Source organism: Pieris brassicae, chromosome 8, assembly GCF_905147105.1.
Source record: "Pieris brassicae chromosome 8, ilPieBrab1.1, whole genome shotgun sequence".
In the NCBI taxonomy this organism is placed as follows: Eukaryota; Metazoa; Arthropoda; class Insecta; order Lepidoptera; family Pieridae; genus Pieris; species Pieris brassicae.
In genome coordinates this window covers 2,853,806-2,871,010 of record NC_059672.1, presented here as the reverse complement: position 1 = coordinate 2,871,010, position 17,205 = coordinate 2,853,806, and the positions used below count along the sequence as shown (strand labels likewise).

At 34.1% G+C, this 17,205-nt stretch overlaps 1 protein-coding gene across 1 annotated transcript; it reads right to left on the bottom strand.

Moving 5' to 3' along the window:
• Positions 1–14,453: 14,453 nt before the first annotated feature.
• On the bottom strand, positions 14,454–16,225 carry LOC123713604 (clavesin-2-like). Its single transcript, XM_045667355.1, has one exon. The coding sequence runs from the start codon at positions 16,106–16,108 to the stop codon at positions 15,119–15,121; it is 990 nt and encodes a 329-aa protein (XP_045523311.1). The 5' UTR covers positions 16,109–16,225; the 3' UTR covers positions 14,454–15,118.
• Positions 16,226–17,205: the final 980 nt, after the last annotated feature.

The following is a 17,205-nucleotide window of genomic DNA, read 5'->3' as shown; positions in this document are numbered from 1 at the left end:
GTATCGATTCTCCCGTTTCATTTTAGCATAGATCGTTTTCTTCTACGAGAAGCCCTAATATTAATATTCTTTTTTGATTATATCCCAATTAATTTTTATTTATAACTCTTTGTTATATATATAATTTTTTTTAGAAAGTTATTTTTTTATTATTACAGCAATGTATAATTGCATTATCTTCACTAAACTAATAATTCCGTTAGTAGTGTTATAAAGAACAGAAAGGTGGCGCTGTGTAGCAATAGTTAGTATTCTTTATAATTGTTTTTTGTCAAGCACAGATGGCAGTATTCGCAAAGTGCATTCTTTGCTCTTTATGTTCATTCGTGTTTTACTAGCAAAAAGAAAATTCTAAGAATGCTTTACTAAAATTTAAATACTTATTATTACTTGATTTAAGGACAAAGGTGTCAGCGCCTGGACAACATTCAACTTTAAAATTTAAAATATTTATGTCGACTTCGAACATTCGACTTAAAACATGTGCCTTGTTGTTGACTAATTGGGCTATTCATACCTGAGTTGCACCATCTTTTAATGTTTTTATCTTTTTAGATTTTTTTATTTACATATTATAAAAGTTTATAATTCTGTAACTAATTCTTAATGCGCGTAATTATTTATTTAAAATAAATGACAAGTCTAAAGGTAAACAAAACATTATTAGTAACAACATGATTCATGAAGAACAATATTTCCGGTAAGTACATGACATGAACACAAAAGGAACGCATTATACCAACATAATTACAATTGTTAAGCGTAGATCATATCAGAGCTTTACGCAATGTGCATTTAATGGGTTGTATCTCGTACATACCTAGTCCAGATATAAATTCTGTTACAAATGAAAATGCGTTTTTTTAAATGAATAATTAATATTAAAATGTATACCTACATATTTATTAAAGTGTCCGAAAACAATATTCTATTCGAAATAGCCACCTTTGGCTTTTATGCAGGCCTTTAATCTGTTTGGCCACGAATCTATGGATTTACGCACTGTTTCCAAAGGCAATTTCGCCACTGCTTGCTCCAAGGATTCTATAAGTCTCAATGTTGCCGTGACGTTTAGAGAAGGCCATGTCCTCTAAAACTGACCATAACTTATCCTGAATGTTATGTTGGCCAGGCTTGGGTAGTTCGTGCCTTGTGACCAGGTGCAGTATCCTGCTGGAAAGTCCACAGCCATTGCAGTTCTAACAGCACGCGACCGTCCGGATCTTTTCTGGTCTTTGACAGACGAAGTGTTGTTGAATCTGTTTGTACTATATAATGAATTGCACAGTGAAATGGCGCAAAATCGAAAGAAATTTTTAAAATTAATATTATTTTAATAATTCAAAATAATTTAAAAGTTGAAAAAAAAAAGCATTTTATTTGTAACAGAACTTATCAACAGACTAGATATATAACTAGAAAACTCACTAACAATAACTTATGCTACTGTTGTAAAAAAATTTAAAATACAAAAAATCAATAAAAAATATATTTCCAATTTTAATAAAACTTTGTATAAGTCAATTCAATAGTAAATACATGCATTTCTGGATACAGAGGTATATTTGTGGGGAATTATTGTTCGTATTGCATTCACAATAGTCTAAATGACATTTTCAATGACAATCTATATTAATTAATACATTTTTTTCTCACAGAAGAGATAGTTCGAATTTTTTTGAAATTCTCGGAATTCTAAGTGCAAAAGAAATTTTGAATTTCGAATAAAGGTTCCACAACTTTTATTCGCACCTCAAGTTTCAGGTACGAATGTAGAATTTTACTATTATTATTGATTTGATTGCCTAAAAAACTAAACTTTTATCATTATATTAATTCTGATTTGTACACTTATTATCGTTATGTTTACTTAATGTATTACTCACATTAGTAGGTTTCCAGTTTAAAAGCAGACGAGTCGAGTTCCTATAATTAACTAACGGGACATTTCAACTTGAGTACGGTTATTGGAACTTCCTTTTGAACTTAAAAAGGGAAGTATTTTGTTTATAATATATTCAATAGTCGTACTATAGTCATTTGAATTTATTTTCTTATTTTTATCTGTGAAATATGTTTCAGTATAGTATTGTCTTTTGTTAAAATAGCTTTTACACATTAAGAAAAACACTTTTTGAACGTATTAAATAACATAACATAATTGTAAATTTTCAATTTGTCACGGTAACAATTTAATGTAAATAATTACAAGTTTTAATAATAATACATAGCTTTAATCCGTTCAAAAAGTGTTTTTCTTAATGTTTCAGTATGTTTTATATAATTTATACTTAAGTAGAAAACTGCTCAGGTTCGCCCAAACAATCATTTTAACACAACCTCTAATCGATTTTGCGCTAATTTATTTCATTACACAGGCCGACGTGCTTATCAGTCGTGGTGAGAGAAATTTCCGTTTATATCCATAAATTATTTCATTGGAAACAATTTTCCTTCAATTCTTTACTATACAAACATTACCTATCCCTAACTTTCGTACTAACTAATGTGAAACTGATCGAAAATTATCGTGATTCATGTGCACTTTTTATTTTTTAGTTTGGCTTTCTGTTCCTGTTTTAGTTTTGTCTACGTATAAATGTATAATTTTTCTCAATTTTTTTTCACATTGGTTGCCAAGGCCGGTAGTTGCCCTCTTTATCATTTAATTATGTCAATTGTATTATATTTCTCTATGCAACGAAGTTAATTAAGAAAAAATATATTAATTTATAATATATATATATCAATGGCGCTACAACCTCTTTAGGTCTGGGCCTCAGATTTCAGTATTTGTTGATCATTTGTTTATTGAATTGGCAAGTAGGTGATAAGCCTTCTGTGCCTGACACACGCCGTCGACTTTTTGGGTCTAAGTCAAGCCGGTTTCGTCACGATATTTTCCTTCACTGTTCGAGCGAAATGTTAAATACGCATATAGAAAGAAAGTCCATTGGTGCACAGCCGTGGATCGAACCTACGACTTCAGGGATAAGCGTCGCACGCCTAAGCCACTAGGCCAACACTGCTCTCATCATCATTCATAATATACTTATATTTATAATAAACTTTTTTAGAATATACTATTATATAGTCTCCTTCTCACTAAGTCTAAAAAAAAGATAGTTACGCTGGAATATAAATCAAGATGGCCGCCATTGGAAGACGCACGGGAGCGGTGTTTACATTTTTGTGTTAAAATTCTTCCACCCCACTAACTATAATTATTGAATTCGTAATTCTCCAAGATAATATAAACAAGTTTAAACTTCCGTGTTACTTCTCAACGGTTGTTTTCAAATCATTTGCGACCACCTGCTCACATTGTACATTGTACGCTGTATCTATATATAAGCTGTGCTTCTAAAACTGGTTTAACGACATAGATAACGAATTTCGAATTCATATGACTCACATGTAAATTGAATTCAAAACAAATTCAATTAATATTAATTAGCCCTGAATTCATTTTTTTATGTGCCTATTACATCAGGCTCACTTGATGTTAAATGCCAGAAGGCTCGCAAGTGTATTTCCGGCCTTTTAACCCAACCAGACAAGTTAAATCTTTTGTGACAGACTTGATTCATGACACGAGATCCAGTACTTTCGCTACTGTATAAAGGTCGCAAAGGAAGAAAAAGAAAAGCAGTGCTTTAAAAAAAACCTTCTGTCACACACGCCGTGGACCTCGTAAAGCTCACTTGATGTTAAGTGACGACGCCCATGGACCATAGACACTCACATTTTTAGTAGACTTGCAAGTGCGTTACTGGCAATTAAAGAATTAGTACGCTCTTTTTATGTTTTAGAACTTAAAATTAAAAAAACAGCTAAAATACAAGAGTCTTTACTCCAACTTTGATGATCCCTTTGGAGTGGAGACTCTTGAGCCGTATTATTCAAATGGTAGCTTAAACATTTAAGTCGCCTGTGATCCGAGAACTGGGTGCTTTCCTCGCTCTACGAATAAGCAATGCAGCAACGAAATGTTGCCTCAAAAACACTGCCGCAGGGACCAAACTTTTTACCTCAATATTTTAGTTTTCTATTCACCCGTTGTTAATTATTATTATGTAGATAATTGTAAATATAATTCATACTTTGAGAATCTCTGAACAATTAACAAGTATTATATTACTCAGGTCCACCTGTCGGGAACTGATTAAAGTACAGAGCTGCTTGCTAAATTAAAATAATGATTATACCGACAGAATTTTGGATATTAATTTATAGTATAGTTCCTATTAATACTTAGTCAAGTTCCAAGCTGAAGAGGTCACTGCACTGCGGCGACGCAGGCGGCAAACGAGGTGTGTTTGGAGTGACCCATTGGCGGATTAGCTCTAAGAATAACGCTGGCAAATGTTACACGATTTCAGTACAGTAAAATATTGTTTACTTAAATTAAACCCATGGTAAATATAAACAGCAATCAAAGCCCTCTCGCTTCATAATAATAGTTTTTTTTTTCAAATATATAGTATCCAAAGAGATTTCAATACATTAAAATATAGCAGCAGTTTTCCTTCCTTCAGTAAATTAATAGTTTATCTTTGAAATTATTTAAATTTGCGTGTTGTTACTTGGTCACGGATGACAAAACAAACGGTAAAGCATACGGAATGTATTTTTAAACATTAAAGCTGACATTAAAAGTATTTTACAAGTTTTATATTTAAATTGTAAAATGTACGTTTTTATATGTAAATGAACCGGAAGTCCTGACATACAGTCCTACTTCGGGAGCCTTAGGCAAATGTTCGTAATGACTATGGCAATAAATTATTAATAATATTGGAACTAAACGTCTAGTTATGTAAATAATATAATAAATTCGCACTTTTATCGTCTTTTGTTTTACACTCCTAAACACCATTACGAAGTAGTTTTCCCGCAATTTTTTTACAAAAAACTAGTGACAATTTACTATGGTAAAATTTCAAAGTTCGAATTTCAATTGAATCAATGACATTCAATATTGAATACCTTCTGTATGTCCTAATTTAGATTATCTAAGATCATACTTTAGTATGTCAAGCTCAAATCACTAAAACGCCATCGTGTGTGATAAGATAGACTTGACAATGATAAGGTGTTATAATATTTACGTTTTGGACAAATTATTTATGTATATATTAGGGATAGGATTAAACTGAGAGATTTAACCGGTTTAGATTAGTAAATTTTAACAATTACTTTTCAGTATTTCTTATCTTAAGGTTCTTTATTACTAAAGATTGGCTGTTAACAACTTGAATTGCCGGGTATCTTATGCCAGTCTAAACATTTCCTCGACAGATGTGATGCCGGTTCACCCTTATGTTCCACAACCATGACTTCTTCCTCCTACCAGCCCGTCTCCTGCCTTGAATTTTGCCCATCATTATAAGCTGCAACATGTCGTTTTGATAATCACGCGAAAACGTGTCCAGATATGCGGCTTTTCGTGTTTCAACAGTCTGCATAAACTTTCAAATCGACCCGTTTCGTTGAAGGATCCCGAAAGTTGCAGGGGTATGTCTCAATTCACACTACAATCTCTGCTTCCTGATCACCTAAGGTTCTAATATATCTGTTTTAAAATATTGTCTTTATGATAAGTGGAAATGCGTTACTGAATCAAAAAGAAAATATACTGAAGAAGTTCGATTAGTTAGAATATCTTCTTAGAAACACTTAATAGATTTCTACTTCCTAAAAGGTCGTCAACACACTTCCCAGCCAGCTATGTAGGTGCGGCGGTTGCCACTAAACATCAGGACAGTAACTTTTACTTTTTTAGTAATTTAACGCTATTTTTTATATTTTGAAATAAATCGTATCTGTTTCATAGTCATTTGTTAACCTAATAGGCAAATAAGTGATCAGCCTCCTGTGCCTGACACACGCCGTCGACTTTTTGGGTCTAAGGCAAAACCTATATATAAACCCTCTAAGGTTTCCTTGGGACGTTAACCTTCACCATTCTAGCGAATGTTAAATGCGCACATACAAAGAAAGTCCATTGGTGCACAGCCGGGATGAGCCAGTAGGCCAACACTTATCACATGCTTTATATGACACTTAAGTTATAATATCTTTAACACAAAATGTAGATTATAAAATTAATGTGAGGTTAATAACGTTCATACAATAAACGTGAAATATCTATAGATTTAAATGGAAAACTTCTCTACGTTTTAGCTAAAAGTGTTGAGTAACGTAGGTTTATTTGAGGGTTGCATTTATGTTTTATTAAACTAAACTGAAATGCCTATATTTATTCAGATACTACGTACATTAAAATACATTGAGCATTATATTATCTATGTAACACTCAAATCTACTCTCCGTCATGTGCATCATGCACGCCTCAAAACTGGTCTAGAAATAGTTTTTCTCTTCAACCTTTATGTAATATTAACAATATATAAAGTTAGCCCAACACAAAGGCTGATACAAAAATGCACAATGAACGTATTTTTATTGTTCGTTAATTCCACGAAAGCGTGCGCAGGCGTCACGTAAACACCTTGAACCGAAATAAAAGGTGAACGTCTCAAAATTTCAAGTAAATCTTATTTAATTTTTAAATAAAAGTTTTAACTGATATAAACAATAACAATTTACTTGACGTTTCGAATGTCTTTCAGAAATAAGTCGTGTTGACTACGATTGCTTAATTAAATGGTAAAAAACAGACAGTTGAAGCCTTGCGACTAGGTCTTGGCATTAGATTTTTGTATCTGTTTCGTCTTTTTTCATAATATCTGCCCGTCTGTGCCTGAAACACACCTGACATATCATTACTCACAGTGTTTTTCTTCAATGTGCGAGCCAGTGTTTATTATGTACATATTAAGAAAATTTATGATTGACTACTGAAAAGTACACACTCAAGCTGAACCTGCTCAATTAATGAACATTGTATCGCATAAATCAAAGATAACTATTATTTAATCAGAAAGTTTCACCCTCAAGATTAAATTTTGTAAGAAAACAACATTTTTTTTAACATGTCATAAATTTCCCTGTATTACGCATTATCATTTTGTGTGTATTTGCTTTTTAAAGTGTTGCACTTATAATGTTTATACGATAAATAAACATTATAAATGAAGTGTGTAAGTATTATTGAATAACAATAAACAAATAAATCGTTTATTTGCAAAGAGACCGTAATTTCAGATTGATCAATTATAAAAATCCGCACAATCAACCATAAAAAAATAGGCACCCAGATGTCATATTAACTATCATATTAATAATAAGATAAGCTATATATATTGTCAAACTTATGGTCAACGCCAGCCACGCTATAAAGACAACTTGCCTTTAAAAATTGCATCACCTTTCGCTTGAAAGCATTGATCTATAACTTCTAGGAAGGTGATTAAATAGTTTGATAACCATGGCGTAACAATTTTTTGACAGATGCAGACTAAGCCGTGTTGGATCTCTCGGTATATACAGGTAGGATTCTTTAAATGTTTTGAACAATTTCGGATGCTCTTTTATAATCATAAGTGCATCAAGAATATATAAACTTGGTACAGTCAAAATATTGAGTTCGTAAAAACTACACTTGGGCTACAGCTTACAAGAGAAGCGTACGCCCATAAAAGCCCTAATACTGAATAATAAAAACTTTATTCACATATAACGATATTTTAATCAGATTGTGTAAATAATTGTTAACATATTGTATGTCATATAATTTGTAACCATAACAATTATATTTATTGTTTTGACACAAGAATAATATTAATTATTGTTTGGACGAAATGAGAACGCAGTCTGTACGAATTTATGTACAATTATTGTCATGTACGAGTAGATAAATTGGCGGGAAGTCGCACAGGGGCCTTGGTCAAGATGCTTAACAGTTGTATATGTAGAAAGACGAAAACTCAATTTGTCTATTCGAACTGTCATTCTCATACAAATTTTCGACTTTCTTCATACACAACTGTTAAGGCATCTTGATCAAGCCCCTTGAAGTTTCTAGTTTCAGAGGCCAAGACACATTTTGGGTCACAGAATCAGCGGAGTGAGTCAATTGTCATATCTTGTCAATTTATGTTACCTTTACTTTCCTTGTACATACATTTTGTTTTATTTAATTACTAGTACACCGGTATTTTGTACATATTTGTGTCAAAACTTTATACATTTTTTTTTAAATAAAGAGTGACAACTAATTTTATATATTTTTTTAATTATAATATATCCCAGCTGGGAACAGCTTTATTGGAAAAATAAATCGTCGTTTTTATTTTTGTTTCCCGTTTAAACCTTCCCTGAACAGCCACAAATATTTCAAGATCAAAATTAGTCAAATCAGTCCAGCCATTCTCGCGATATAGCGAAGACAAACAGCAACTATATAATCTTAATTATCATAATAAGCTTTCACATATCGTATAATAAATATTAAAATCATATACTGATATTACAGTACGATTAATATGATCGCCTTGTGGTATTATCGAAATCGAGATTTCTCGTTATTCCGCAAGCCACAATACCAGCCAAAACTAACCAACGGGTATATGATACATATGCGTCGTGTCTATGTTGCTGGCTGTTATGTTTTGTTCTGTATGTTTTCTCTTAATATATATATACATATACATAAACATATATATGTATGGCCAGTGTTTTAATTATATTGTGTTGAACAAAATTGTAAATTTTGCGTTTGCGTTGTAAATTTATTCGACGTCCTAGGTGGACAGAAAATCTAGTCAGTAGTACTTAGCTTCGTCGGTTACAAAACCATCTTCCTCTATACAATATAAGTGTAGAATACTTAAACGATCCTATTATCTGAAAGTGAGCTTAATTCTCAAATTAAAAAGATTCGAATAGTATGAAAAGTTTTAAGTGAGGATCGCAAACATGAAGGCACATGGGAATTAGGTTGAAATCGTCTAAAGAGCCCATCGCAGGGTGGAGTATAGGCCAAATAGCGAGGACTTATCGGAAGTATCATATCTCCGAGGCCTAGATGAATTTCAAGACGTGAATATAATTACGCGGAATGCCGTTTATTACCAAAGGAAGATCTCCTCCAAATTCTTTCTCCTTTAAATTTCTCTCTTCTGTCGTTTGGGATTACAAAAACTCAACATTGAAATCTCAATTGGGGTTAAATGACCGTTGAGGCACTGAAACATGCTAACAGTAAATCGTGAATGCAATTGCCGTTGGCGTAAATGCAAATAGATCGTCACTGATATTCATTGGTGGTCTAACGTTATTTTTATTACCGGTCCATATATAAATCACTTTTATTACCTAAGATAAGAATACGGTCTATGAACTTGTACAATTAAAACACAAATTGAGGATATAGTAACTATAATTAATGAGAGCATTAAGCCAATAGTGTTAATGTATATAGACGAAATTCGCGTATCTAAATTTAGTGGGCGAAAAACAAAACAACTATTATTTGGCGGGAATTATATTACCTTGAATAATCTTACCGTTATAAATATATCTGTCTCTTTCCATCACAGCGTATTAGAATTTGACGAAAGAGACAAAAGAGTACTTTAGTTTTTTTTATGAATAAAGAGGTTAGTCTTTATACGTTGATAGAGTTAAAAAAGTTATAAGAACCGTTAGTAAAAGGGTTCTTCAAAACCGTACAAGTCAGGCGAAATAGTGTTAAATTACACCAAATCGATTCATTACACGTTTATGGATTAAAGTATAAGGTGACTATAGTTCTTCCGTTGCGAGGGACGACGGAAATGAGCCTCGTGACTCACTTGTAGACGTAGGGTTGTCACAACATGCACAATAAGGCACAAAACGTAATATAAGTACACCATACCGACTGTTGTATAAAACATTCGAAATTAAATTGTTCTCCTGCGCAGTCCATTTATGATTCCTTATTCAAATAAATGTAGTATATACTTCGAAGTGAATGTTTGTTAATTTTCTTCGTGAAACTTTATAGAATTCATCCAATACTCTATAAAACTTGGTATAAAACACCACTTGAAAATCAAATAAGGACAGTGTTAGCCTCTGAGGTCGTAGGTTCGATCCCGGCTGTGCACCAATGGCCTTTATGTCTTATATTAACACTCGCTAGTACGGTGACGGAAAGCATCGCGAGGAAAACGGGATACCTTAAATGCAAAAAGTCGACAAGTGTCAGACACAGAAGAACCTACTGTCTATTAGAAAATAAGAAATAATCACGAAATAGTTACAGAAATCTGAGGGCTAGGTCTAAAAGGTTACTAGCGTTTACATAAATTGACTTTTATGCTTACAGCAAGCAAAGATTTCAGAATCATAAATATATTTTTATTAAATGAAATGGAGGATTACGATTATGTTCTTAGTGAACAAGTTTTGTAGAATAATAAAGTATCAATAGTTATAATAGCTTATAATCTTCTCCACCACCGGAATAATTCCAAAACGGTTACACGAATCTAACAAATTCTTAGACCTCCTGAAATCCATTTATCAATGTTAATATCTTTAAAAAAGCAGGTATATTAAATACTACAAGAATAACCCGCAAAATTCTACAAGATAACCTATAAAAAAGCTGTGTTCACTTGGATTAGGTCCGTATGCAAAAGTACCAAGATTTATTCATTCAATTTTAAGCTACAGTAAACAGTTACAAAACATAAAAATAACTACTTTGATTCAAATACAACAATCTAATATACAGTATTACAATTTTCATAACCCACATAGTAATCATAAAAATAATTAACAATTTTTAAAAATAAAATTAATACGAAGTTTGGTACCTGTGGCAGTGTACCTTTAACGCTGGCAGCATTTCATTCATATTTCAGATTATAAATATATCAAGATTTTTTTCATGTTAACCTGATATGCCCATGGACACCCACTATAAGGATTGGTTCCGCTCCTTTCTTGAAGGACACTAAGTAGAATTGGAGTTAGAGTTAGTAACAATTCGGTGTTATTAAACATAACAAAAAAAAAATTATAATTCTAAAAAAAATATATATATATAGTCTATCCGTAATACTGACGAGTAACTCTATCTAGCCAGCCCTAGTTAAAACGCTCATTGTACTTTACTAGCCATTGTCTAAAGCGCATCATATGGAGCCATTCGCGATCATAAACAAATTGTAATACAATAGATAAACGTCAATGTATTCATGGCTTTGGCTAGAAAAGGTTTGCTAAGTTTTATATTGAGGTGGAATATTAAATACCTACTTATCGTCTAAATGTAAATTTTATCCATCAAACAACGGCTCAAATGTATGAGATATTTTCCAGCTTTCATTTGTTTCCTTTGGAGTAGAAACTCTTGGGCCGTGAGGTTCAAGTGCACATTCGCTAATTAAAGATATCAGTTGGCGCCGTATATATAGTACTGGTAACTCCAGAGCTGGTGCTTTTCTAGCTCAACGAATAAGTATCGCAATACAGCGACGAAAAACCAGCTTTACAGAGAGCAAACTTTTAAATTTTTATATTTGTTTCACATTTCTATTTATAATTTTTTAATTATTATTATTACTAAATCGTTTTGTAGTTTTATCCATATAAGTTGATTAAGCACGAACATGGATAATCAAAGCTGAACGGCTGAAGCAGGAATGGATAATAGCGACTTTTCAAAATCCAAATAGATATCTTCTATATCTGTTTTACCTTAGCCTACACTGGGAGCCTTCAATCCTCTGTTGTCCCGCTTCCAGACTTCTAAATCCGTTCTGGGCTGAAGCTGTTTGAAATCGGTTCTATGGGCCTTGAGTAAAACGTAACAAAGAAAACATCTCTATATATAATATTTGTGTTGAACGATCTTAATACACACTTGAAAGTAAATGTCCTCAAATCAATGCAAAATTGTTCGTTCTTCAAGGTGTGTTCCCGGACGTTAAGTGAACACAAACGTGTAGATGTATGATAATGGAAATTCGGCTGAAGTGGACTAAAGAGCCCATCGCATTCTGGAGAATGAGCCAACTGACGAAATCGAGGAGGAGATAATGGAGGTCGAGGATAAAAAATACTGAATTTTATATAATGTGATTCATAATTGCGTGTTGGTCCCACGAGAATGTAAATGAGTGCTATTATTTCACCATGCCTCCTGCTGATAGTGTACAAATCTTTGTACGTATCTTATTTTATTATTAATTACTAAAGATGTCATGTGGAACATGGTGTAATGGTTGCAGCTCCTTACAAACGTTGTGTAAAACAAACAACTTGGCGATTAAAAGAGTGGCGGAGAGTTTATTGCCAGTTCTTCCTTACCATTGTACGCCCTTGATTTGGGAAAAGGCTGTAAAATTAAAAGCATTTAATGTTTTTTTTATGTTCATAAGTGTACATTGGGTTACCTATATGAATAAATGATTTTGAATGTTATATTATTGTAAATATCTGTTTTTATAAGGAAATACAATGAAAGTATCAAGTAATGACAAAGTTTTTTATAAAGTGACCTGGAATATATGTAACATGTTTTTGAATAATTCCGTAACAAATACACCATCCCTATTGCAGAGGTACCCTAACATATGATCAGCCTCCCCAGGTCAGGATACTAAATATTTACGAAGGTCATAAGTACTGTGCTCCGCTTTCGAAACAAATGAATTATTAATTGAGTACCTGAAAACAATCCAGGTGGTACTTTTATAGTCTGTGTTGAGTGATAAAAAATATACTATTCTGAAGAACTTTAAATTTTATTATTTTCAATGAATGACTGTAACCTTATATTAACATTAGGATAGTTCAAGCCTGGCCTTTGAGTCGTTGTCCCAGCGCATAAATAATTGTGGTTAACTCGTACTGTATTTTCTTACCAATTTATTAGCTACAAAGCCTCTTAGTAATAAAAACGAAACTTTTAACTTTATCTTTAATTCTCGACTCTATTAGACAGTGTATATGCTGTCATAAAAAGAAAATACGTAGTCCAACCCAGCTTCGAATCCCGTCCGAAATCGTCTCTTTGACAATCCTTGAAACCATTACAGCCTTTTAGGTCACCAGATTTATGTATCGTGATCATTTGTTTTTTCAATAGACAAGTCTGCTTTCTGTGACACACAACTTTCTCCCTCTTTCCGTCTCTGCCTGTCTCACGATGTTTTCAAACAACTTACGACCGAGTGTTAAAGCACACATAGACAGAAAGTCCATTGGTGCACAGCCGGGGATTGAACCTATGATCAGGAATGAGTCATACAAATTCAACACTGCTCAATAAATGACAGTGTCAAAAAGAGGCCTAAATATTAATGGGAAACGATCATTGCTTAGGGGAAAATACATTCTTATCTACCATAGATAACACAGTTTTATCTGTTCTGTAGTTTTTCATACAATCGATACAGAGCGATAAGGCTTATCTTATGTACATTACATAAAGGTTTAGGAAATACTAATCATGTTAATAGTGTAATAGGGAAACTATTGTTTCAAGTAGTATTCACTATTAGGATGATTAGCAAGAAATGTGCAAATAATGCCTTAACCAGGAAATCGAAGAATTTTATTAATCCAAAAATCATTTGGAAAACATTAATTCCTAATAAATCCACGCGGCGCTACAACTGATTGTTTACCTCGTGTCTCTTATATATTATCATTCATTATATAGGACGAATTTCAACAAGAAATTTCATCAGACACCGAGGCAACGAAATTCCAACCGTATCACTCAGATGTCACCACAACTAAGCGTTTTTAAGGCACTCACCTCCAACCATCACTATATGGATGGCCACTGATGTATCTCCGAACTAATTCTTCTTCAAGACTCAATTTTTACGTACCAATTTTTAACCGGCAACGCACTTGAGAGCCCTTTGGCAATGTAAATGTCTATGGATATCACTTATTGTTAAGGGATATCCATAGACTCCTCATGTCAGTTTGCCCCTGTTATATAAAAATATATATTTATATTATAAGCAAGACGGTGTGGCCTTTGATAACTATTTCCCTGCATTATAGGTATTTAAATTAGTCTATTATTCTACAGTTCCATAGTCTGTGGGTCAACAGATCTTACATATTATTCAAACTGGCCGCTTCCGTTTGTCTGTATGGACGAAATACGAAAACTAGCGAAGGAATTTTTAAAAGGGGTTTATCAATAAAAAATGATTCATGGAGCAGGTTTGTGTTTATGTAAATTAAATGACCTATATTATTGAAAAGGTCACACAATCTTGCTAAAATACCCGAAATCCACGCGGGCGAAGGAAACAAAACGTCTTAATTTTATCCTCAATTTTGCGAAAGTTTTGTTTCTTAGTAGTTTATTTATTACACAGAATCGATAAACCGGTTTATATTTTACATACCATAAGTATATCGTATTATTTAACCTATCAACGCTTTAAAATCACGTACTAAATGAATTCATGGCATATATTGAGACAGCCTTTATATTACGAAATAAATTACAATAAAATTCAGAGCACAGTTAAAAAGTTTATTGCTTCAATATTTATAATTAACAATTAGACATCACAATGAGTATCTTGGGTATACAAAGATAATAGGAAATTTGGCTCGTTTTAACAGCCCTATTCAATTCTACGGACTACAATGGACGGGAAGTCTATGTCAAGAGAGTTCTACATCACAACGGCCAACGGGTCAGGACAAAATTTAATACTGACATAAATGTACTCCATATGACTATTCCAAAACTTATATTAATAAATGCGAAAGCCTCACAGAATAAGCATGCTATCAAACATGAGATTGTCCCCGATTAGCGCATAAATAAATAGATCTTAAACTATTTATCTTAAAGTTAATACAGACGCACACGAATCGTATTGAGAGCTCGAAACCGTTACTACTTTCTGCATAGGGATGAGCCCACCTACAGTTTATTTCGCTTGACTCACATCTTTAACGAGCGTGAAGCGACGCCAATAATTAATTTGAACACGTCGAGCAATTTTATCGCACAATACCGAAAATAAGCATAAAAACATCCTCTTAATGGCTAAACTCGTTAAAATATACACTTCATATCACAAAAGGCACGCGTAGCACCAATATGGGGCGACACGCCCCAGTGAAATACACAATTGTCCACTGGAACCAAGTAGTGAGGCGTTCTTTGTCACTATCAATCTTTATCGCGTAGTAATTCTGACTTTGCACTTTTTTCATTGCCATGAAATGAAAAGTTCCCATTGTCCTTTTGCTTATACGCCTTGTCCACTTTTGCCGCTGGAAGATCTTTATCCTTGGCCACCTTCGTCGACACTTGAGCAGGTGGCGTGTCTATGTTCTCGAATCTACAGAATTGTTGCAACCATAGCTCCGAGTTGTAGGAAGGTCCTTCACCTCCCAATTCCGCTGGGAGTATATCCAGCGGTAAAGAGTCGTGCAGGGTCGACAAGTTGTTGCCATGAAGCACTATCCGTTCTCTCGTCTTTGCTTTCAGGTAAGGTTTTACAACGGCCAATGCGGTCTCCACGTACCAAGGTTGTCCGATAAAATGGATACTTTTGAAGCGCACAGGCAGGCAGTCTTGAAGACAATCGATCATCATTTTCAGAGTCTTCGCTTGTAAACTACACGATTGTTTGAATGTAAACTCGGTCCAATCAACAATCATAACATATCCGTTTGCTTGGTTTTGTGTCTCGACAAGAGTGCGTTCTAGTGTTAGTAACAACGCCCTGAAAACGGAGACTAACGGGCAAGCGTGGGGTGTCCAGTTCGAGGCAAACATAAGTAGAACACAGCGCCCCCTCCGGTCACGTTGTGCAAGCACGCCTGGTAGGCCGTCAGCGAGGGCTCGGAGCACGCCCCCGTCCGCCGGCGCCCACAGTTCAGGGTGCTCCCGGCGATATTGATGATAACGAACTAGTAACTCGAAACTCTGCTGGACGTCATGCTTGCTGGCATAAAGGAACCGCCGCAAAAAGTGGTCGTCTTGGCATCGGCTTTTATCGCGCAACGCGAGGTTGAGGCTTGAATCAACGGCTTCTTTGAGACCGTCCAGGGCGCGTTGCCTGTCACCATCGGTGAGCCTTTTCCTGGACACGTCACAGAGACGCTCGTTCTGCATTTGGTGCACCCTCCAATCGAATTCGGCGTACTCGTTCATGTCTGGTGTGAGTCATGCGGCCTTTCACTAGCATGGGTTGCGCGCGCGCCGCGTGAAGCTCGGGGCCGACTGTGCGCCGCGCGGGGCGAGCGCCGCCGCCATTGCTAGGCGTTCATTAAACCGCACTGTGTTACGTTCACACCTACTTGCACGGGCAGTACTTGTAAGATAGCGACTGGTACTAGTTTTATCAGCTGTCGATATGCCAAAATTTGTCCTCAATAAATGAACGTGTGGCATGATTTAGATATTTTGACGCTGCTTTATCAGTAACTGATATTACTACTTATAGCTAATTAAGTATAAAGTAATCACCCACTATATCATAAATTCTATGACACATAGCTATTCAACCATCCGAATAATTAAGAAATAAAATATGTCTATAATAATCTTTTTTTTTTTAAATAGACTTTAAATTAGACTTTAAATGTAATGTTTATTAAAACTATATATATATATATATATATATATATATATATATATATATATATATATATATATATATAGTTTTAATAAACATTACATTGCATCTATTGACATTGACGTAATAAATACTTCGTTATGACAGTTACTGGCAAGGTACAAACGAAGCATAACTTACACAGGCAAAGCGAGTTATAAATAAAGAAAAACTGAAGGTTGGCTGTATACCGGTCAATTGGCTGGCTGGCCGGTGACGTCGGCTGCGCGTGAGTAAGAGATGGATGTATGGTGGGACAGAGATAGATGGTCACAGTGTAGTGAATATTCAGTGAAACATGATGACTCATGTGCAAGTAGTATTTACAAGTTGTGATATAGGTTAGACCTTTATAAGGAAATATTTGTGCGTGTGAGACCTATTTTTTGTATTTAATTATCAATGCGCTTAGTAGTGCTCAAAAATAATTGTGATGACAACGCTCTTGTTTCTTTGAACTAAAATTTAAATCACAAACACGTAAAAAACAAGTGTACCATAACAGAATTAAATACTAACGGCAGCAATTTATGGACTAATTTCTGTATTTTTTAACTGACCTATAGACATTTTGAACAACTATGTACATTTAATAAACTGTAGTGCATCCATACAAAACCTTATTCGTATGGTA

Excerpts from the sequence above, each read along its gene's own strand:
- LOC123713604 (XM_045667355.1), bottom strand. The coding sequence starts at position 16,108 with ATGAACGAGTACGCCGAATTCGATTGGAGGGTGCACCAAATGCAGAAC.